Raw genomic sequence first — 24,493 nt, forward strand, 5'->3', positions numbered from 1 at the left:
AGGATTGGCACTACCGAACTTGGGCGATTACTATTGGGCCGCCAATGTGGCAATGATACGTAAATGGATGATGGAGGGTGAGGGAGCGGCGTGGGAAAGACTGGAGAGAAAGTCCTGTAAAGGGACGAGTTTAGAGGCGCTGGTGACGGCGCCGCTACCGATCTCACCTAAAAAGTTTACCACGAACCCGGTGGTGGCGGCAACATTAAATATCTGGGGACAGTGGAGGCGACAGAGAGGGGTGCGGGGAGCCCTGGTGGGGTCCCCAATCAGGAACAACCATAGGTTCGCCCCAGGAAGAATGGATGGAGGATTTCAGAGCTGGTTCCAGTTGGGAATTAGGAGGGTGGGAGATTTATTTATAGATGGGACTTTTGCGAGCTTGGGAGCATTGGAGGAAAAGTATAAGTTGCCCCGGGGAAATTTCTTGAGATATATGCAGGTGAGGGCATTTACTAGACAACAGGTGAGGGAATTTCCATTGCTCCCGACACAGGGGATACAGGACAGGGTGCTTTCAGGGGTGTGGGTCGGAGAGGGCAAGGTGTCAGAGATTTACCGAGAGATGAGGGAAGAGGGGGAGGAGTCGGTGGGCGAACTAAAAGGAAAGTGGGAAGAAGAACTAGGGGAGGAGATAGAGGAGGGTCTGTGGGCTGATGCCCTAAGCAGGGTAAATTCCTCTTCCTCATGCGCCAGGCTTAGCCTGATTCAATTTAAGGTGCTACATAGAGCACACATAACGGGAGCAAGATTGAGCAGGTTCTTTGGAGTGGAGGACAAATGTGGGAGGTGTGGCGGGAGCCCGGCAAACCACGCACATATGTTTTGGGCATGCCCGGCACTGGAAGGGTATTGGAAGGGAGTGACGGGAGTGATTTCGCGGGTGGTGAAGGCCCGGGTCAAACCAGGCTGGGGGTTAGCTCTATTTGGAGTTGCGGAAGAGCCGGGAGTGCAGGAGGCGAAAGAGGCCGACGTTGTGGCCTTTGCGTCCCTAGTAGCCCGGCGCAGGATCCTACTCATGTGGAAGGAGGCGAAACCCCCCGGACTGGAGGCCTGGGTAAATGATATGGCGGGGTTCATTAAACTGGAGCAGATAAAGTTTGCCCTGAGAGGATCGGCTCAAGGGTTCACCAGGCGGTGGCAGCCATTTCTCGACTACCTAGGGGAACGTTAGAGGGAAGACAGATGACCAGCAGCAGCAACCCAGGGGGAGGGGGGGGGGGGGGGGGAGGGGGGGTTTAGTTTAGGTCAAAGATAAAGGGGTTTTGTTACTTGTGTATTGTTTAAAATTTCTGTATTGTTATTGTTGCGTTTGCTTTGTAAGAGGGGAAAAATTGTTGTTTGGGGAAAAAAATTTCAATAAAACATTTATAAAAAAAAAAAAAAAAAAAAAAAAAAAAAAAAAAAAAAAAACTTGTTCGGCAGGACAGGGTAGGCTTGGATGTTCCTGGAAGGGCTCTCAAGGCTTGGCCGTGGAATCCAGTTGAGAAAATCATACATCTGCCCCGTTTCCCTGCGTCCACTCGCCTTTGGCATCCACTCCCTCCAAAAAGGCCAAAACTTTGACCACTTAATGGCTGCCAATACCTTGACCAACAATTGATCAAAATGATAAACAATTCTAGAAGAAACAATATCCCACTTTAGACAGACATTCTTGAATGGTTTGCACCCTTTGCCACAGACAATTATTAATTGAACCCGCCTTCCTGTTTTGGACATGACAACTTTGGTTACGGCTCATTGGGAGAGAATACCAGCTTATAGACTGCTCGCTTTTGTCTACCACATTCCATAGAATACGATCCTGACAGTGCAAAAGAAGGCTATTTGGCCCGTCACGTTTGTACTGACCCTCTGAAAGAACACCCCATCTAGGCCCACTCCCCCGCCCTACCCCGCAACCCCACCTAACCTGCACATTCTTAGACACTAAGTGGCAATTTTATCATGGCTAATCCACCTAACCCGCACATCTTTGGGCTGTGGGAGGAAACCAGAGCACCCGGCGGAAATCCACGCAGAGACGGAGAGAACGTGCAAACTCCACAGTTACCCAAAGCCGGAATTATACCCGGGTCCCTGGCGGTGTGAGGCACCAGTGTTAACCACTGTGCCATCTTGCCACCTATTGGCTTTGAGCACTTACTGCCATCACAGAAGTAACCCTGGTGTTTGTGAGAAGCTGTTTAATGGACACTAGAGGCTTCTCTTCACTTCTGGGAATTCTGAAGTATCAGGACTTAAAAGACCCTCATAGGCCTGAAATCTTTATCAAATACTTCACCCTTATTATCAACATTTTGTGCTCAAGATGGAGAAGTAGAACACCTTCCATTGCAGGTACTCCATTTCTATCTTAAGATCACTAAACATCCTTAAACTATTTTACAGGAGAGTAGTGGATGTTCAGTCACTGAGTATATTCAAGGATGAGATCACCAGATTTTCAGATGCCAAGATCAAGAGGGAAGGAAAGTCGTGATCGACCATCAACCATGATCTTCCTGAATGGTGGAGCAACCTTAAGGGGGTCTTCTGGCCTAATCCTGTTCCTACTTCTTATGTTCTTATACTAGTCTCAATAACGGTTACTTTGCGATATGTTAAAAGCAATTTGGTTCAGCAAGCCCCTGGTTACTGGAAAGGGGACTGAAATGGTACAAAATCACTTCATATCAAAGCCTTACACAGCCATTAGACTCTGATCCCACTGGTCTAAACTAGGCCCAAATCCAGGTGCTAGATGTGAAAAGGCTAATGTCTGGCTCATAGTTCCTTCATAAAAAAAAGTCTTACTAAAGAAAGAGAAGAACAAAGAAAACAGGAAAGGTAAAATTTGATGGGAAATTGTGCTGGAGCAGAAACGCTGGCTTGAATCTTCCAATACAGGGAGCAGTGAACAAGTCAAAATGTCACTGATGTGCCTTGGGAGCCCAAGCAAGTCCCAATGAGCGTACATGAACAGTACTTAGGTGGGAAGTTCAAACTTCCGATTGCCAGTTTCACTGGCATTGAAAGGAGGATCAGATGGTTAGAACCACAGATGTTTTCCCCATATTTCCCCTGGTTTTTACACAGATTTATTTTGAGCTCCGACTAGCAGGGGTAAAACCTGTGTCAGAGCCTCCACCAGAATGGTAACTCTGACAATGCCCCCCAACATCCCGGCAATGTTCAACCCAACAGCAATGCTTAGCTCTTGTGTCACCCCACAACAACAAAGTTCACATCTCCACATGCACCCCAAAACAATATTCATCCTCTCTCCCGACCATCCAGTGATGTCAGCAGAACCAGCAATGTTAGGGGTGTGCGGGAAGGGGCGTAGGAGCATTGTTCGGGTTTGGAAGGGCGAGTCGGAAGGGTCAGAGGTGGATGGAGAGGCTGCACAATGTTGGGGGAGAGGATGAGCATTCTCAAGGAGGGAGGGTGAAGGAGACGGCGAGCAGTGTCGGGGTTGGGATGGATTGGAGAGGGCGAGCATTGTCGGGGTAGATTGGAGAGGGCGAGCATTGTCAGGGGTCAGGATGGATTGGAGAGGGCGAGCATTGCCGGGGGTCAGGATGGATTGGAGAGGGCGAGCATTGTCAGGGGTCAGGATGGATTGGAGAGGGTGAGATTGCCAGGAGGGGAGTTATTGAGAGTGTGAGCGCTGTCATGGGAGGAGTTATGGAGAGGGTGAACATTGTCAGAGGAGAAATTATGGAGAGCGTGAACATTGTCAGAGGAGGGATTATGGAGAGCGTGAACATCTTCAGGGGAGGGGTTATGGAGAGGGTGAACATCGTCAGGGGAGGGGTTATGGAGAGGGTGAGCATTGTCAGGGAGGAGTTATGGAGAGGGTGAGCATTGTCGGAGTCAGTGGCAGAAACATCCGGTTCACCACTGGTCACAACACCTAAGCCACCATAGGCATAGTAGTAAATTCTGATGATAGAAGCACTGTGTAACTATTACATTTGAGCAACAATTTAGTTTGAAATGCAAATGAAACAATTCCTACCTGTTTTTGCGTATCAGACAACTGTTGCCACTCACCCTGTAGGTTTTTCAGTTTTGCCTAAAAATATAAGTCATTCAGGATTTTATCAGTGTCGGAATATTTTCCTGATTTGTATACAGGACAAACAAAACAAGACAAAACACAACTAACACGCACAGCACTGGATTGTTGACCGAGTCAAATAACACAGCAAGATCGTAAAAAGCTGTCAACTTTTAAAATCTCCTGGGCAGCACGGTGGCAAGCACTGCTGCCTCACAGCACCGAGGTCTCAGGTTCGATCCAGGCCCTGGGGAATTTTCACATTCTCCCTGGGTTTCACCCCACAACCCAAAGGTGTGCAGGGTAGGTGGATTGGCCACACTAAATTGCCCCTTAATTGGAAAAAATGAATTGGGTCTCTAAATTGATTAAAAGAAACAAAAACTTTAAAAAGGTTTCCTGGCTGCGTGGGGTGACTAGAATGGGAAATCCCATTGGCCAGCGGCATCAACGGAGAATCCCACTGCCAACGATGGAGCCCTGCCGAGAAACACTCGGCCGGGGAGACGGAGAATTCACCACCCTGTTTTGTTTGAACAGGCAGCATGATGCAAAGTTTATAAATGAAGGTCAGTTGTTCACCCTAATGGGAAGGCAATAATTAGGTTTTCAGAGTTGCATGCCATACCTTCACCCAAGTACGGATCCCATCTACACTGTCTAGAATCCTTCTCGAGCTTCCTTTCCACCAATGAGCTTGGGGAGTCTCCAGCAGATCCATTCAGGGTGAAAATGATAGTATACAAAATCACCGACCACCCGAATTTGGCAGTCAGCAATTGGGGTTTCAAAACAAGCTAAGGAAAACAACTAGGAAAAAACCTAACGAGTTAACATGAAGCAGCTAGGGAGCGACAGAGTTCTCATAGACCAACAGGCATTGACAACCAGTTTGACCCCAAACTAATGAATGGAGCTGTATAAACTCAGGTTGTCATGGTTACAAGCCGACAGATGTCAGGTGGATTAAACTGTCTGAATGAAATAAGCAATACCCATGGCCCAACGGAAAGCTCAATTTACTTGGTGCTGTCCTGTTTAACATTATTTAAGGCAGAAAAATAGAGGGGTTTAGCAGCTCACAAGCAAGCCTGGTACCTAACGAATAATTGAAATGTATTCATTCTAAGTTCCTGCCATGTGTCTGTTTAAGATGACTTCACTGAAGGGCTCATCCTCATGTGTAAAAACCACCTTGATTGGTCAATGATCAATGTAGGTGAAAAGGATACCCTCTGCATGAAATGAAGCATACAGAAAATTATGATGTTGATACCCAAACCAGAAAGGGTGAAGTTTGGTAAAACGTGCAGATCAGAGCTTAACAAGCTAGTCTTCCGAGTGGAGAAATGTGAAAATGAAAACTGGAAGTTTAGGCACACAAAGTTAAAGCAACTCCGATACGTGACAACAAAGAATAGAGTTAGGGTTCAGATATAACTGAGGAAGCACCCCATATGGGGAGGCGGTGGCGTAGTGATATTGTCACTGGACTAGTAAACTAGAAATCCAGTGTAATGCTCTGGGGACCTGGGTTCGAATCCCGCCACTGCAGAAGTGAAGTTTGAATTCAATAAACATCTGGAATTAAAAGTCTAATGATGACCATAAAACTGCTGCCAATTGTCGTAAAAACCCATCTGGTTCACGAATGCCCTTTAGGGAAGGAAATCATACCTGGTCTGGCCTACATGTGACTCCAGAGCCACAGCAATGTGGTTGACTGCCCCTCAAGGGCAATTAGGGATGGGCAACAAATGCTGGCTCAGCCAGCGACGTCTACGCCCCATGAATGAATGAATAAAAACAAAACTTCCAGTGCTGAGACCCACTGCCACAGCAAACAGAATAATCACAGAACAATCAGTGTCACATATCTTACATACTTTAACTTCAAAGAAGCTCGATTTAAAATGAATTTTTAAAAAAGTTCTGTATTGCTCCCACCAAACCTCTCTGCACTGTCACGTACAAATCTTTGTCTAAGACTACAATTTGTACCAATTTAAGATCACCTTACACTGATATATATATTAAAGCCAACTTTCCCGTAATTCTTAGAGAGCCATATCATTATCATCTTCTGATTGCTATTCTTTTATAATTATATGCAACATTCAAAAGAGGTGCTGGATCAAATGAATGGGACATTGACACCAGCAATGTATGTTTAATGCTGATATCAATGGGACTAATAGGGGGCTACAAGCTATCGGAATAGTGTTTTAAATAATTATTTGTTCACCAGCATGAGAATTTTTGCTGTCTCGTTCTTACCTGTGAAGTTTCACCTTTGGCTTCGTCAAAGTTTTCGGCCATGAAGATATTGAAGGCGGTCCGAGGTCGTTTAGGCTTCCCCAAAATAGTAAGCTTCTACAGGTAAAAAATAATTACAAGTGAGCATCAGTCCTTTAACACCCTGTTTTATACAGGTTACACCCTGGCCTTATTTACTTCATTAAATCAATCACTTGAAGTGTGACATGCCTTCATCTATGTCACAACTGGACTTCCGGGTGCGGCGATGACCAGCTAAGTCGCACGTTTCGGCAGCTCCCGGTGGAACGGACTTTTGGGCTCTTGATAGGAGCCCCAACGGCAATTTTAACGGCTAAAAACACCGTGCGGTAAACCAGAAGGGAATTCCCCCTGGACACGGATGGAAAAAGGAGAGGAAAGTGGCCGGATTGCAGCGGATCCTTTGGAACAGCGGCAAGTAAGGCAAGCAAAAACCAAGATGGCGTCGGAAGGTGGCAGTTTCACATGGGGCCCTGAACAACAAGAGTTCTTGAAATGCTGCGTGGAAGAGATAAAAAAGGAAATGAAGAAAGAGCTGTTGGCCCCGATACTACAGGCGATCGAAGGGCTAAAGGAGAAACAAAAGACCCAGGAGCAGGAGCTTCGGGTCGTGAAGATGAAGGCAGCCGAGAATGAGGACGATATACAGGGCCTGGTGGTGAAGACGGAGATACAGGAGGCACATCAGAAACGATGTGTGGAGAGGTTGGAGGCACTGGAAAACAACGCAAGGAGGAACAACCTGAGGATTCTTGGTCTTCCTGAAGGTGTGGAGGGGGCGGACATCGGGACATATGTGAGCACGGTGCTGCACTCGTTAATGGGAGCGGAGGCCCCGACGGGTCCGTTGGAGGTTGAGGGAGCATACCGAGTTATGGCGCGAGGACCGAGAGCAGGAGAAACTCCCAGAGCCATAGTGGTGAGATTCCTCCGTTTTAAGGATAGAGAAATGGTCCTTAGATGGGCGAAGAAAACTCGGTGCAGTAAATGGGAGAACGCGGTGATCCGCGTTTATCAAGACTGGAGTGCGGAGGTGGCGAGAAGGAGGGCGAGCTTTAATCGGGCCAAGGCGGTGCTTCATAAAAGGAAGATAAAATTTGGAATGCTGCAACCGGCAAGACTGTGGGTCACATATCAAGGGAGGCACCACTACTTTGAGACGGCGGATGAAGCGTGGACTTTTATTGTAGAAGAAAAACTGGTATGAGTGGATTATTAAAAAGAACGTTTGGACAAAGTGGTGGGGCGAATGTGGGGGGCGAAGAGGGGTTTTATGTTCTAATCCTGCGGTATGGTAACTTTTCTCTCTCCCACAGGTGGTGATGGGGGGAGGTGGGGAGGGAGAGGAGATGGGGCGTTGGCCATGGGGGGCGGGGCCAAGGGAGAAGCGCGGGCTTGGTTCCCGCGCTATGATAATTATGGCGGGAATAGAGAAGCAGGAAGGGGGGGGCGTCGCACGGTGCGAGCAGTGGTCACGGGTGGAAGCCTAGGTCAGCCAGAGTTTTCTGGCTTCTGGGAGCAACATGGGGGGAGTAATTACGCTAGCGGGGGGTCTAGCGGGGGGGGTGGGAGGGGGGAATTACTGGGTTGCTGCTGCTGCTGGGGAAAGGGGGGAGCGGGTACGGGAGAGGATGGGCGGGGGGGCACCGCCTGGGGGAGATACAGCTGCGTGGGAACTGGGTGAGAAGCTGGAAAAAGATGATGGCTAATCGGCAAGGGAGGGGGGTGGGAAGCCCCCCAACTCGGCTGATCACGTGGAACGTGAGAGGGCTCAACGGGCCGATAAAGAGGGCACGGGTACTCGCACACCTTAAGAAACTTAAAGCAGATGTGGTTATGTTACAGGAAACGCACCTGAAACTGATAGACCAGGTTAGGCTGCGCAAAGGATGGGTGGGGCAGGTGTTCCATTCGTTGCTGGATGCGAAAAACAGGGGGGTGGCTATATTAGTGGGGAAGCGGGTAATGTTCGAGGCAAAGACTATAGTGGCGGATAACGGGGGCAGATACGTGATGGTGAGTGGCAAACTACAGGGAGAGATGGTGGTTTTGGTAAACGTGTATGCCCCGAACTGGGATGATGCCAATTTTATGAGGCGAATGCTAGGACGCATTCCGGACCTAGAGACGGGAAAGCTGATAATGGGGGGAGACTTTAACACGGTGTTGGAACCAGGGCTGGATAGGTCGAAGTCCAGGACTGGTAGGAGGCCGGCAGCAGCCAAGGTGCTTAAAGATTTTATGGAGCAGATGGGAGGTGTGGACCCGTGGAGATTCAGTAGACCTAGGAGTAAGGAGTTCTCGTTTTTCTCCTATGTCCATAAAGTCTATTCGCGCATAGACTTTTTTGTGCTGGGTAGGGCATTGATCCCGAAGGTGAGGGGAACGGAATATACGGCTATAGCCATTTCGGATCATGCCCCACACTGGGTGGACTTGGAGATAGGGGAGGAAACAGGAGGGCGCCCACCCTGGAGAATGGACATGGGACTAATGGCGGATGAGGGGGTGTGTCTAAGGGTGAGGGGATGTATTGAAAAGTACTTGGAACTCAATGACAATGGGGAGGTCCAGGTGGGAGTGGTCTGGGAGGCGTTGAAGGCGGTGGTTAGGGGGGAGCTGATATCAATAAGGGCACATAAAGGGAAGCAGGAGAGTAAGGAACGGGAGCGGTTGCTGCAAGAACTTTTGAGGGTGGACAGACAATATGCGGAAGCACCGGAGGAGGGATTGTACAGGGAAAGGCAAAGGCTGCATGTGGAATTTGACTTGCTGACTACAGGCACTGCAGAGGCACAATGGAGGAAGGCGCAGGGTGTGGGGAGAAGGCGAGCAGATTGCTGGCACACCAATTGAGGAAAAGGGGAGCAGCGAGGGAAATAGGGGGAGTGAGGGACGAGGAAGGAGAGATGGAGCGGGGAGCGGAGAGAGTGAATGAAGTGTTCAAGACATTTTATAAAAAATTATATGAAGCTCAACCCCCGGATGGGAGGGAGAGAATGATGGACTTTTTGGATCGGCTGGAAATTCCCAAGGTGAAAGAGCAGGAAAGGGTGGGACTAGGAGCACAGATCGAGGTAGAAGAAGTGGTGAAAGGAATTAGGAGTATGCAGACGGGAAAGGCCCCGGGACCGGACGGATTCCCAGTTGAATTCTATAGAAAATATTTGGACTTGCTCGCCCCGGTACTGACGAGGACCTTTAATGAGGCAAAGGAAAGGGGACAACTGCCCCCGACTATGTCTGAAGCAACGATATCGCTTCTCTTAAAGAAGGAAAAGGACCCGCTACAATGCGGGTCCTACAGACCAATTTCCCTCCTAAATGTGGATGCCAAGGTCCTGGCCAAGGTAATGGCAATGAGAATAGAGGAATGTGTCCCGGGGGTGGTTCACGAGGACCAAACTGGGTTTGTGAAGGGGAGACAGCTGAACACGAATATACGGAGGCTGTTAGGGGTAATGATGATGGCCCCACCAGAGGGTGAAACGGAGATAGTAGTGGCGATGGATGCCGAGAAAGCATTTGATAGAGTGGAATGGGATTATTTGTGGGAGGTGTTGAGGAGATTTGGTTTTGGAGAGGGGTATGTTAGATGGGTGCAGCTATTGTATAGGGCCCCAGTGGCGAGTGTGGTCACGAATGGACGGGGATCGGCATATTTTCGGCTCCATAGAGGGACAAGGCAGGGATGTCCTCTGTCCCCATTACTGTTTGCACTGGCGATTGAGCCCCTGGCGATAGCGCTGAGGGGTTCCAAGAGATGGAGGGGAGTATTTAGGGGAGGAGAAGAGCACCGGGTATCTTTGTATGCGGATGATTTGCTACTATATGTGGCGGATCCGGCGGAGGGGATGCCAGAAATAATGCGGATACTTGGTGAGTTTGGGGATTTTTCAGGGTATAAATTGAACATGGGGAAGAGTGAGCTGTTTGTGGTGCATCCAGGGGAGCAGAGTAGAGAAATAGAGGACCTACCGTTGAGGAAGGTAACAAGAGACTTTCGTTACCTGGGGATCCAGATAGCTAAGAATTGGGGCACATTGCACAGGTTAAATTTAACGCGGTTGGTGGAACAGATGGAGGAAGATTTCAAGAGATGGGATATGGTAGCCCTGTCAATGGCAGGGAGGGTGCAGGCGGTTAAGATGGTGGTCCTCCCGAGATTCCTCTTTGTGTTTCAGTGCCTCCCGGTGGTGATCACGAAGGCTTTTTTTAAAAGGATAGAAAAGAGCATCATGGGTTTTGTTTGGGCCGGGAAGACTCCGAGAGTGAGAAAGGGATTCTTACAGCGTAGTAGGGATAGGGGGGGCTGGCACTACCGAGCCTAAGTGAGTATTATTGGGCCGCTAATATTTCAATGGTGAGTAAGTGGATGGGAGAGGAGGAGGGAGCGGCGTGGAAGAGATTAGAGAGGGCGTCCTGTAGGGGGACTAGCCTGCAGGCTATGGTGACAGCCCCATTGCCGTTCTCACCGAGGAACTACACCACAAGCCCGGTGGTGGTAGCTACACTGAAGATTTGGGGACAGTGGAGACGACATAGGGGAAAGACTGGAGCATTGGGGGGGTCCCCGATAAGAAACAACCATAGGTTTGCCCCGGGGGGAATGGATGGGGGATATGGAATGTGGCAAAGAGCAGGAATAACGCAACTGAAAGATCTGTTTGTGGATGGGAAGTTCGCGAGTCTGGGAGCGCTGACCGAGAAATATGGGTTGCCCCAAGGGAATGCATTCAGGTATATGCAATTGAGGGCTTTTGCGAGGCAACAGGTGAGGGAATTTCCGCAGCTCCCGACACAAGAGGTGCAGGACAGAGTGATCTCAAAGACATGGGTGGGGGATGGTAAGGTGTCAGATATATATAGGGAAATGAGGGACGAAGGGGAGACTATGGTGGATGAACTAAAAGGGAAATGGGAAGAAGAGCTAGGGGAGGAGATCGAGGAGGGGCTGTGGGCAGATGCCCTAAGCAGGGTAAACTCGTCGTCCTCGTGTGCCAGGCTAAGCCTGATTCAGTTTAAGGTATTACACAGGGCACATATGACTGGAACACGGCTCAGTAAATTTTTTGGGGTGGAGGATAGGTGTGCGAGGTGCTCGAGAAGCCCAGCGAATCATACCCATATGTTTTGGTCATGCCCGGCACTACAGGGGTTTTGGATGGGGGTGACAAAGGTGCTTTCAAAAGTAGTAGGAGTCCGGGTCGAACCAAGCTGGGGGTTGGCTATATTTGGGGTTGCACAAGAGCCGGGAGTGCAGGAGGCGAGAGAGGCCGATGTTTTGGCCTTTGCGTCCCTAGTAGCCCGGCGCAGGATATTGTTAATGTGGAAAGAAGCCAAGCCCCCGGGGGTGGAGACCTGGATAAATGACATGGCGGGGTTTATAAAGCTAGAGCGGATTAAGTTCGTCCTAAGGGGGTCGGCTCAAGGGTTCACCAGGCGGTGGCAACCGTTCGTCGAATATCTTGCGGATAGATAGATGGGGGGAAAAAGAAGGCAGCAGCAGCAGCCCAGGATTTGGGGGTGGGGGGGGGGTGTAGCTTGTGACAAGGCAGTTGCCAATTAGGGCTAGTTTTCATTTTTGTTATTTAATATTTATTCATTTTTTGTTTTTTGTTTATATAAAATAGGTCATTGTGATCTGTGTTGTTATAATATTGTGTAAAGGATGCACAATGTACTGTGTTGGTTGACCAAAAATTTTCAATAAAATATTTATTAAAAAAAAAAAAATCTATGTCACAACTGGCCACACTTTCCTCTCTACGTTGCCAAGCACCTAACTGGGAGCACACAATTTTCAAGTGCTGTAGCCACCTTCTAAGTAAACAGAGGTGCAAAGCACACATTTTAACTGCAACTCTCGGAACAGGAGTATCTGGCTGCACTTCTGTATGTGGTCAGTTTTCGCTCAGCGCGCTTGAAACAGTACACAACTTCCAGGCTACGTTCAAAAGCAAAATACTGTGGGTGCTGGAAATCTGAAGTAAGAGAAAATGCTCAGCAGGTAAGGAAGCTTCTGCAGAGATAGTAACAGAGTTAGTGTTTCAGGTCTGTGTTCTTTCATCACAACTGAGAAAAGTTAGAAATGCAACAGGGTTTGAATAAGTGAAGGAGGGGATGAGAGGGGAAGAAGCACAAAATGTAAGGTCTGAGATGTAAGGTCTAATGACCCTTATTCATAGGAACTCAGTGACTGATGAGGGACCCAGCATTGTGAACGAGGGAGCCAGCTGAGAGTCACCCCCACCCCCGTCATTGCTGCTAACCTGCCTACGTTAATCCATATCCCCCATCCCGAAAACACCTTCCCCCATGACTTACTTCTGACCTGGGTCGCTCCTCATTCCTGGGCCTCCGGTGGGCTGTCATCCCGCAGCAACCACCATCACCTCCCTGGGAACGGTGGTGAGCAAAAGAGCTCCTGGCCTCTGGTTGGCCAACAATACTTGGTGGTGGGACTTCATACTCATTGATCCCAGGGAAAGCCCACTGGTGAAATGTTGGTCTCTTCTCCATAAAATTTCCGACTGTGCTAAATTGCAATAAGTACAAGAAAGTTGTTGTTTCTCTGGGAGGAGTGTTTGGAGTCTTGGAAGATTCACTAACTTTGTACCTGGGATCAGGGGGGTGACTTTGATGGGAGGCTGAGCAAATTGGGCTTATATTCTCCAGAAGTACAAGAGATAATCTCATTGCAACATATAAAATTCTGAAAGGACTTGATAGAGTGGACACAGAGATTTTTTTCCATTGGCTAGGAAATCTAAACTGCAGGGGCACAGTCAGAGGATAAGGGGCTGGTCATTTAGAACCGAGAGGAGGAGAAATTGTTTCACGCAAAGTACTGTGACCTTTGGAATACTCTACCTCAGAGGATTGAGGATACCCAGTGTTGAATAAATTTAAGGCAGAAATGACAAGAGGGCACAAAAAGAGCGCAGAGACACGGAAACCATACATCAGAGATTATATAACTTTGAAGTTAAATAACTTGTCTAGGGTATGATCCACATTTTGGAAGATGTTTCCTTTAGCTAAACAAATGCCTGGAATCTACCCTATTCATATGGAAGATATTCTCTTCTGTCTAGGCTTCTCATAGAAAACAAGATCAAAATTGTCAAACTAATACTGGACAGCAAATGTAGGTATCAATGAAGACTGGGATTCAGACTTGTTCTTTTTAGCTGACAGCCCAGTGCTCCAACATTGCAACGTTAGCCTTTTCCATAAGAGTTTCTTTCAACAATACCTCATTAAAATAGGCAATACACATACATGCAGCCAATACGCCAGACTATATCGTACTAGTACTTCAAACAACTGAGGTTCCAAAGATAATTATCTAACACCTACAAACTCCATATCTAACAATGTACACACTCAGATTTTGTTACCGGTTCTTGGGAGCGGTTTATCTGCAATTAACACAGGTTTTTGTAAAGAGCACACGATTCAGTATACTAATTGGAAAAATGCCAGGTGCCATTTTAAACTGAGGCTTACACTTGTTAAGGTAACTGGGCTGATAATTACTTTGTACGGGAAAACATTAAGGCAAGCTCTGGTACACTGTCACCTATGTGAAATTCTGAAGAAACTAATGAAGACTCATTTACAAGAGGAGCAGTGTAAAGATAGGGGATGGTAATATTTCCTCAAATTTCAACTGTGCATTCAATATGAGCAACACAACCATGTTATTGAAAAATATGCTCTCACACAGTATTTTATGGTCCATCAGTATGCAATGTTGATTTAGTATTTCCCAAGAATGCTTTATGATCTTAACAGTGTAGACTGCTGATCCAAGGAGTGTGTAAATGGTCTTTCCGCATACACTCTGATTTAGTACACCCCAAGCAACTTGTGGTTTCAATGTGCATTGCTGATTTAGTGTCTGCAGTGAAGTAATTTAATGTTACCCCCAAGAGTGCTCTATGGTCTATCGGGATATATTGTTGATTCTGTACTCCCCATGTATTTTGTGGTGCAGCAGAATACATTGCACAGAATATATAATGTAAAACCAGGCCATTGGGTCCAACTACTCTGTGCTACTGCATATAGTCCGCACAGGTCTCTTTCCATTCCATCCATTTCATGTCAAACTTTCTGCATATATTTCTATCCCTTTTCCAGTCATTTATTTGTCTGGTGCCTTATTGAAAGCACCCAAGTTATTTACCTCAGCCACCTCTACTTTTTAACCATGCTCTGAGAATGAAGGAATTTCTCCTCACTTTTCAGTTGGAATTATCAGTACCCATCTTGTACTGATGCTCTTGCTACAGAATTCTCCCACAGCGGAATAATTCTCGTCATCTACCCTGTCCAACTCATTCATTATTTTATAGATTCCATCAAGTTCTCTCTCTTGCAAATAATAAAAAAGTACCAATCCACTCAATATTTCCCGATACAGGGCAATGGTAATCTCTCAGTTCCAATATCATTGTAAATCTTTTGCACTTTCTCCAGTGCTTCTCTGTCCCTTTTTACAGTGCAGAGACCAGAACTGTACCCAAGTTCAGTCCAATCAATGTACATAGAAACAAGACCTGTGCACAGTACAGAGTACATTATTGATGTAGTACTCCCTCAGTTACATTATGGCCTAGCACGAACACACAGCTGATGTAGAACTTACTCTTTTTTTTCTAATTGTTCTCCGTTTGGCCAGTTTTTGTCTCCTCTCTTCTTTCAAACTGTCCAGCTGAGCTGGAGTGAGTTTACCTCTGAAGGTTGCCAGTTCCTCTTTATATTTCAATCTGGCATAATTTGCTGCAATTTCATATGGCTGGAAGGAAGACAGTTACATTCTCAGTTACCTCAAATACTTCTAGGTAAGCAAGTATAAAGAGCCTTTTTTAGTAATGAGCTGAACAGCAGCATTGAGTGAGGAAGACTATTTTTTACAATGCTTACCAATTTCAGACAAGTATGGCTTTTAGGCCATTATGCAAGATCAAGATCTTTCCAATTAGCTACTGAACACCAAACGCAAAGCACTTACTTGCTTCTGATCCGGCGTTAACTGTCTCCATGCCTGAGCAATCCACTTAGTCTTTTCTACCATCTTTAAATCTGCAAAGAATAATTTCCATTTTACAAGGCCAAATAAAAGATGACTTTACGGTATTAGCTAACAAGCACTAGGCAATGTGGAAGTAGAAAAACTTGGAGCTTTCTCCATTGGTGAAACCTGAAGGTTAGAGCCAGATATGCACCTATTTCGCCTTGTTTAGTTGAGCCCAAGGTTGCACACAATCCCATTAGGATACGCTCAAACATAAATTGTGAGCAATTTGACTAAGCTATTGGTACCTACGAAACGCTCCGAACTCACACCATGCATTTCTTCCTCTCATATGAAAAGTGAAGTTTAGGAATTTGCAATCAGGAAGCTTTGAATTTCAAACATGCTATAAAAATAAATTCAAAAGTTATGGCAGAGTGCTACTGTCATTGGACTAGTATTCCAGAGGCCAAGGCTAATGCTCCGGGGACAGGAGTTCAAATACCATCTTGGCAGCTGGTGGAACTTATATTCAATTAATAAAATCTGGGGTGGAAAACTAATTTCAGTAACAGTGATCATAAAACTGCCAATTGCCGTAAAAAAACAAAATCCGGTTCACTAATCTCCTTTAGGGACGGAAATCTGCTGTCCGTTCCCGGTTTGGCTTACATGTGATTCAAGACCCACAGCAAAGTGGCTGACTATTAAATATCCTCTGAAATGACTGCGCAAGTCACTAGATTCAACAAACGCTGGCTTATGCCCACATCTTATGAAAGAATAAATAAGATATATATAGTGATAAAGAATGTGGCTTTAAAAAAAATTCCAAAAACTACAATTAAAGACAAAAGACTTGGGGACAGCTTAGAAGCAATGTCATTGAGAACTGAATATATATTTGTATAGCATTGAGGATATGCACTAATTGTCTTACTTGAACTAAAACTGGTGCAATTCTTCTTCATCTACCGTTCTCTCTTTCCCTCCCTGGCCATTCCGATTCTCGCTCATAGATTTTAATTTGTCCCATATACCAAGAGACCCTCCAATCCTTCCCACCACCCTGAATGCCCGTTCACCCACACCCCCCCCATGGCTGGCAGAAAACTGCAGATTTGTGCTGATTGCCAATCAAATACTAGTGGGTGGAAAAGTAGACTGCCTGCTGCAGGGCAAACTCTCTGACAAGGTGGCACAACATATTCAAAACCCTAGTTGATGTTGTGATGTATTGAAATTTGGCCAGGCCAGAATGGAAGGTAAACGGCCTCATTTATTCTGGCCAATCTGTACCTTGCACATCAGAATCAGTCAAATATGAACTGAGTGACTCCGAAGATGCTAATCAGCTACTTCTGTTCGAATGCTGCCTTGGCGATAAGGGACTCAGTGTAATGCCCACACAGAGAAATAATTAAAATCAACGGAATGAAGAGAAAAACTTGTATTCATATAGCATCTTTCACAACCTTTTGTATGACCCAAAACAGTTTACAACCAATTAAATACTTTAGAAACGTGGTCACTGTTGTAATGTAGGGAAAGGCGGGAGCCAATTCAACACAGTGAGATCTCACATGCATCAGTGAGGTAATGAGATCATCTGGGTTTTAAAAAAAATAAAAGTGATGCTGATTAAGAGATAAACATTAGCTAGGACATGATGTTTAAAACAAAGGATAAAGGAGAAACACAACCAGGTTTTTTTTAAAACCGACACTTTTCAGGGCTTGTAAGACGACACACAAAAAATTGTTCAGGCAATAAAAGGTTTTTTAGTCTGAAGCGCACGGTATCTTTATGACTGAAATTATTTCCATTTACAATTTGTTTTTACCTGAACTTTGTTTAAATAAAACCTGTTGTTGTTCCATCACATAGCGCAGGTAAGCATTGAGTGGCCGCTTCGGAGGGGTAGAGGGGGTGTTATTCAATGACAATCTTCTTAATGCTGAGCACACTCCACTGCAACTGTATCAGATAAAAGAAAAACTCCTGTTACAATTCTATTCAATGGCAGTACAAAACCAACAAGACATTTTCAGATGAAAAAGGGGATTTTTGCTCAACACTTGCAATAAATCTTCTGGTAGCTGTAACTATGATATGAACCATTAAGTAAAAAATAGTTTCAGAGTTGCAATGGGTAGCAAAGAAAATCAGTCCATTGAGCAAAATCTAAAACGTGAGGGAGAACAAGTTATAGGTAATTTGTGAAGTGAGGGATTGAGACACAATGAATTAGGCAGGACAAATAACTAAACTTTCTGCCCCCTGCGCAATGGGACAAATTGTAGCTTGCAATCCAACTGTTCCAACAACATCAGAGAAGCTCCACACCATCGAAGACAAAGCAGCCTGCTTGATGTGTACCTTGTGTTGCCCTATTATGTATTTTCTTTTCATGTACTAAATGATCTATTTGAGCTGCTCGCAGAAAAATACTTTTCACTGTACCTCGGTACATGTGACAACAAACAAATCCCAAATCTACCACTGCAGCACCTTGCGAAGGTTTTACACAGCACTTTTCATATCTCTGACCTCTTACCACCTGGAAGAACAAGGGCAGGGGAACGGCAACACCTCTATGTTGCTTTGCAGGTCACACAGCAGCCAGGCTTGGAAATATACAATCATGTTTTCATCACCACTGGGTCAAAATCCTGGAACTCCACCTGGCACTCTGGTTAGCACTCTGCCTGACAGCACCACGGGCCCGGGTTCAATTCTGGCCTGGGGTGACTGTCTGTGTGGAGCTTGCATGTTCTCTCCATGTCTGCGTAGGTTTTCTCCGGGTGTCCCGGTTTCCTTTTTCAGTCCAAAGATGTGGTTAGGTGGATTGCCCATGCAAAATTGCCCCTTAAGTGTCCCAAGACATGCAGTTGGGGGGGTTACGGGATAGGGCGGGAGGCTAGGCCTGGGCAGGGTGCTCTTTCAAAGGGTCGATGCAGACTTGATAGGCCAAATGGCCTCCTTCTGCACTGTAAGGATTCTATGATAACAGCACTGTGAGTACCTTCACCACAGGGAATGTAAAAGTTCAAGAATAGAACATAGAACATACAGTGCAGAAGGAGGCCATTCAGCCCATCGAATCTGCACCGACCTACTTAAGCCCTCACTTCTTCCCTAACCCTACGGCGTAACCCAATAACTCCTAACCTTTTTGGTCACTAAGGGCAATTTATCATGGCCAATCCACCCAACCTGCACGTCTTTGGACCATGGGAGGAAATCAGAGCACCCGGAGGAAATCCACGCAGACACGGGGAGAAGGTGCAGGCTCCGCACAGACAGTGACCCAGCGGGGAATCAAACCTGGGACCCGAGCGCTGTGAAGCCACAGTGCTATCCACTTGCGCTACCATGCAGTCCAACACCTTCTCAAGAAGTGATGGAAAACAAATGCTCACATCCCGTAAATGATGGCTTTGGTCAGCAGTTAAAGCCAAATGGCTACTCACCAAAGCCATAAGGAAAATCCAGTGAAGTGACTGGAACAAACCAATAATCAAAGCAAATCAGAAAGAGAATTTCTATTCAATTGTCCTAGGCATGTTATCAAAATGTATATAGATATGGGGCAAGGGCAAATTTTTCAACCATGGAAGGACCAGAAGCTCTTTTATAGAAAGTCCCGACAAAAAATTAAACAAGGAAAAATGTAACACGTGCATCCTTTAACCGGCCAAGCAGATTGCTCATAAAACTGACATTTTCCGATAATAAGATGCAAAATATTTTAAGAGCACTTTTCACATCTTCAGGATTCTCCAGTGCTTCACATCCAATTAAGTGTCGTTGTTGTTGTTTTCTGGGTAACATGGCAGGCATTTTTATTATGCAGTTAGTTCCCACGAACAGCAACAAGTCTGTTTTTTAGGTGCTGGTAGAGGGATAAATATTGATCCGAACAGTGGGATAAATCACCCGCTCTTCTTTGAGCAGAAGGTGCTGGTGGAGGGATAAATCTTTTTTTTTTTTTTTTAATATTTTTTATTCTCCTTTTTCACATTTTCTCCCAAATTTACACCCACCAACAATAAACAATAATCAGTAACAAATATGTCAATCCCCATATAACATAGAACATAGAAAATACAGCACAGAACAGGCCCTTCGGCCCACGATGTTGTGCCGAACCATTGTCCTAGATTAATCATAGATTATCATTGAATCTACAGTGCAGAAGGAGGCCATTCGGCCCCCTGAGTCTGCACCAGCTCTTGGAAAGAGCACCCTACCCAAACTCAACACCTCCACCCAACACCAAGGGCAATTTGGACATTAAGGGCAATTTATCATTGGCCAATTCACCTAACCCGCACATCTTTGGACTGTGGGAGGAAACCGGAGCACCCGGAGGAAACCCACGCAGACACGGGGAGGACGTGCAGACTCCGCAGACAATGACCCAAGCCGAAATCGAACCTGGGACCATGGATCTGTGAAGCAATTGTGCTATCCACAATGCTACCGTGCTGCCCTTAAGAACAAATAAATCTACACTATATCATTTTCCCGTAATCCATGTACCTATCCAACAGCTGCTTGAAGGTCACTAATGTTTCCGACTCAACTACTTCCACAGGCAGTGCATTCCATGCCCCCACTACTCTCTGGGTAAAGAACCTACCTCTGATATCCCTCCTATATCTTCCACCTTTCACCTTAAATTTATGTCCCCTTGTAATGGTGTGTTCCACCTGGGGAAAAAGTCTCTGACTGTCTACTCTATCTATTCCCCTGATCATCTTATAAACCTCTATCAAGTCGCCCCTCATCCTTCTCCGCTCTAATGAGAAAAGGCCTAGCACCCTCAACCTTTCCTCGTAAGACCTACTCTCCATTCCAGGCAACATCCTGGTAAATCTTCTTTGCACCTTTTCCAGAGCTTCCACATCCTTCCTAAAATGAGGCGACCAGAACTGTACACAGTACTCCAAATGTGGCCTTACCAAAGTTTTGTACAGCTGCATCATCACCTCACGGCTCTTAAATTCAATCCCTCTGTTAATGAACGCGAGCACACCATAGGCCTTCTTCACAGCTCTATCCACTTGAGTGGCAACTTTCAAAGATGTATGAACATAGACCCCAAGGTCTCTCTGCTCCTCCACAATGCCAAGAACTCTACCGTTAACCCTGTATTCCGCATTCATATTTGTCCTTCCAAAATGGACAACCTCACACTTTTCAGGGTTAAACTCCATCTGCCACTTCTCAGCCCAGCTCTGCATCCTATCTATGTCTCTTTGCAGCCGACAACAGCCCTCCTTACTATCCACAACTCCACCAATCTTCGTATCGTCTGCAAATTTACTGACCCACCCTTCAACTCCCTCATCCAAGTCATTAATGAAAATCACAAACAGCAGAGGACCCAGAACTGATCCCTGCGGTACACCACTGGTAACTGGGATCCAGGCTGATCAATAACAACGATCCCATCCTCCTACCAAACCCCAAACATTAGCCCGCATGTTCACACAAACAAATGACAAAAAGGAATTAGGGATCACCCATAGTCGCCATTAACGCACACAGCCCCCCTCCCCCCAACCCTCCCCCCTCAACTAATGTTCGATGTTATCCAGTTCTTGAAAGTGCATAATGAATCATGCCCATGAATTGTAGAACCCCTCCACCCTTCCCCTTAGTTCAAACTTACCCTTCTCAGGAGTCAAGAATTCCAACAGGTCCCCCCGCCACCCAGGGCACAGGGTGGAGAGGTTGCTCTCCAACCTATCAGGATCTGCCTTCGGGCGATCAACGAGGCGAAGGCTACAACATCTGCCTCCGCACCCGTTTCCAACCCTGGCTGGTCCGACACCCCGACGGCCTCCCGACGGCCCGGGTCCAGTTTCACGTGCACCACTTTAGAAATTACCCTAAAATCCTCATTCCAGTAATCCTCTAGCTTTGGACAGGACCAAAACATATGAACGTGATTAGCGTTCCCCCCCCGCCGCAATGTTCACACACATCTTCTACTCCTTCAAAGAATCGACTCATCATCGCCCTCGTGAGATGTGCTCTGTATACCACCTTCAGCTGTATCAGCCCCAACCTCGTGCACGAGGTGGAGGCGTTCACTCTCCGGAGATCCTCACACCAAAACCCCTCCTCCATATCCTCTCCCAACTCTTCCTCCCAGTTTGCTTTGATCTCTTCCAGTGGTGCCTTCTCCTCTTCCAAAATAGCTCCATAAACCGCCGACACTACCCCTTTCTCCAGTCCCCCTGTCGTCAGCACCTCCTCCAGCAATGTGGAGGCTGGCTCCACCGGGAAGCTATGTATCTCCTTTCTGGCAAAATCTCAAACCTGCATGTATCTAAACATTTCCCCCTGCTCGAGCCCATACTTTGCTTCCAGCTCCTTCAATCCTGCAAACCGACCCCTAAGAAACAAATCTTTCAGTGTCTTAATCCCCTTCTCCTCCCATTTCCGAAAATTTCCATCCCACTTTCCTGGCTCAAATCTGCGGTTCCCCCGATTCGGCATTTCCCATGGCCCTGCCCCCAACCCGAAGTGTTGGCGAAACTGCCTCCAAATTCTCAATGAAGCTATTATTACTGGAACCCTGAGTATTTCCCCGGGGCCATCGGGAGCTGCGCTGTTGCTAGTGCTTTCAATCCCGACCTCCTGCACAAACTCTCCTCTATTCTAACCCACTGGGAATCAACCCCTCTGACGCAACTCCGCACCTTCTCCACATTCACCGCCCAGTAGTAATACATCAGGTTCGGAAGACCCAAACCCCTTGCCTGTCTTCCCCTGTGTAGCAGCTCCTTTCAAACTTAGCCACCTTCCCTCCCATATGAACAAACTAATCCTTCCCTCAATCTCTCTGAAAAAAGCTTTTGGCAGGAAAATCGGCAAGTATTGAAAAAAAAACAGAAATAGCGGCAACACGTTCATTTTAACCGCCTGTACCCGACCCATCAGTGACAGGGAGACCATCCCACCTTGCCAGATCGGCTTTCACTCTCCCCACCAAACTAGAAATGAAATGTTGTACCTGCGGAGCCACCCCCCCCCCCCCACCGGGCAACCTGCACCCCCCGGTACCTAAAGTGTGTCCCTGCTCAATGGAATGGCAGCCCACCCACCCCAGCCCCACCCCTGGCCGAGACACCACAAAATACTCACTCTTGTCTAGATTTAGTTTGTACCCCAATAAAGATCCAAACACTCGAAGTAGCTCCAATATTCCCCCTATCGACACACACGGTTCCGACACGTATAACAGCAAGTCATCGGCATATAAGGACACACTATGCTCTATCACCACCCCCCCCCCCCCCACCCCACACTGCACTATTCCTTTCCATACCCACAAACTTCTTAATGCGATGGCCAGTGGCTCAATCGCGAGTGCAAACAGCAGGAGGGACATAGGACATCCCTGCCTAGTCCCACGGTGGAGAGAAAAGTATCTTGAGCTGATGTTGTTTGTGCAGACACTGGCTCTCGGCTCCTTATATAGTAGCTTTACCCTGTTCAGAAATCTTGGTCCAATCCCAAACCGCTCCAGAACTGCCATCAAGTACCCCCATTCTACCCGGTGAAGCACCTTCTCAGCGTCCAATGCCACAACCACCTCTGTTTCCTTCCCCTCCGCCGGTGCCATAACGGCGTTCAATATACCCTTCTAACAAGAGCTGCCTCCCTCTCACGAACCCCATCTGATCTTCACCTATCACCTTCAGGAGGCACTCCTACAGCCTACCTGCCAGTACCTTCGCCAATACTTTTGTGTCCACATTCAGAAGTTATATGGGCCTATACGACCCACACTCCGTCGGATCCTTATTTTTTTTTAGCAACAGGGAAATCGATGCCTGTCCCAAAGTTTGTGGCAACGTTATCCTTGATTATCCTTGAATTTCTTATAATATTCCACTGGAAACCCATCTGGCCCTGCCACCTTCCCCGACTGCATCCTCCCAATCGCATCCTTTACCTCCTGCTCCACTATCGCTCCCTCCAATATAGCCCTGTCGCCCTCCCCTAACCTTGGGTACTCCAACCCATCCAGAAATTCCTGCATCTCCCGCTCCCCCCGGTTGCGCTGACCTGTACAACCCCTCATAAAATTCCTCAAAGACCTTGTTAATTAGATCCGGAGCCACCACCAACTTCCCTGCCCTATCCCTCACCTGAACAATTTCCCTTACCGCTGCCTTCCTCCGGAGCTGACCTGCTAACATACGCTCCGCCTTCCCTCCATGCTCGGAAACTGCACCCCTTGCTCACCTCAGTTGGCGCACCGCCTTCCTGGTAGATAGTCAGTCAAAGCTCGCCTGTAGTTCCTTCCTCTTTTCCAACTTTGCTGGGTCCCCATCTTCTGCATAACTCCGATCTACCTCCAACATCTCATCTATTACCCTCTGCCGCTCCAACCTCTCCTCTTTGTCCACCCTGGCCTTAAACAAAATGGCCTCACCCCTCACCACCGCCTTTAGAGCCTCCCAGACAAATGCCTTCGACACCTCACCCGTACAGTTGAAACCTACATATTCCTCAATTACTTTTTCAATTTTGTTACAGACCCTTTGGTCCCCCAAAAGTCCCACATGTAATTTCCACCCCGGCCTCTGCGCTACCCCCCTCTCCAGTACCATATCCACCCAATGCGGAGCATGATCTGATACTGCAATTGCCGAGTATTCTGACCCCTAAACCCCAGCCAGCAAAGCCTTCCCCACCACGAAAAAGTCGATCCGCGAGTATACCTTATGGACTGCTGAGAAAAACGAGTACTCCCGCTCCGTCGGGTGCAGAAACTTCCAAGAATCCACCCTTCCCATTTCCACCACTAGCCCAGCCAACACCTTCGCACCCCCTCCCCAATGGGACCAGCGAGTGCCCCCCCCCCCAACTATCAGTTTGTGTGTGTCCAAGTCGGGGATGGCCCCAAACACCTTCTTTGAGAATCCCACATCGTCCCAATTGGGACCGTATACACTTAACAGCGCCACTAACCTCCCCTCCAGCGCCCCTGTCACAATCGCATATCTACCCCCCTGATCTGCCACCACCTTCTCCATCTGGAAGCGTACTCTTTTGCTGACCATTACCACTACCCCTCGAGCCGTTCCATCAAATCC

The 24,493-nt window shown here is 47.1% G+C and overlaps 1 protein-coding gene across 2 annotated transcripts in view; it reads right to left on the bottom strand.

The window, feature by feature from the left end:
• The window catches only part of tfam (transcription factor A, mitochondrial), a 61,117-nt gene that overhangs the window by 17,054 nt on the left and 19,570 nt on the right, over nt 1-24,493 (bottom strand). Inside the window, exons 2-6 of one of the 2 annotated variants that reach the window (XM_072478918.1) lie at nt 17,215-17,348; nt 15,369-15,439; nt 15,003-15,152; nt 6,326-6,421; nt 4,007-4,063 (exon numbers count right to left, since the gene is read on the bottom strand). In XM_072478918.1, the coding sequence (XP_072335019.1) occupies nt 4,007-4,063; nt 6,326-6,421; nt 15,003-15,152; nt 15,369-15,439; nt 17,215-17,348 (508 nt within the window). The remainder of the gene's footprint in view (nt 1-4,006; nt 4,064-6,325; nt 6,422-15,002; nt 15,153-15,368; nt 15,440-17,214; nt 17,349-24,493) is intronic. The other variant, XM_072478919.1, reaches the window with a different exon arrangement.

The sequence above is a fragment of the Scyliorhinus torazame genome, chromosome 16 (assembly GCF_047496885.1).
Source record: "Scyliorhinus torazame isolate Kashiwa2021f chromosome 16, sScyTor2.1, whole genome shotgun sequence".
NCBI classification, from domain to species: domain Eukaryota; kingdom Metazoa; phylum Chordata; class Chondrichthyes; order Carcharhiniformes; family Scyliorhinidae; genus Scyliorhinus; species Scyliorhinus torazame.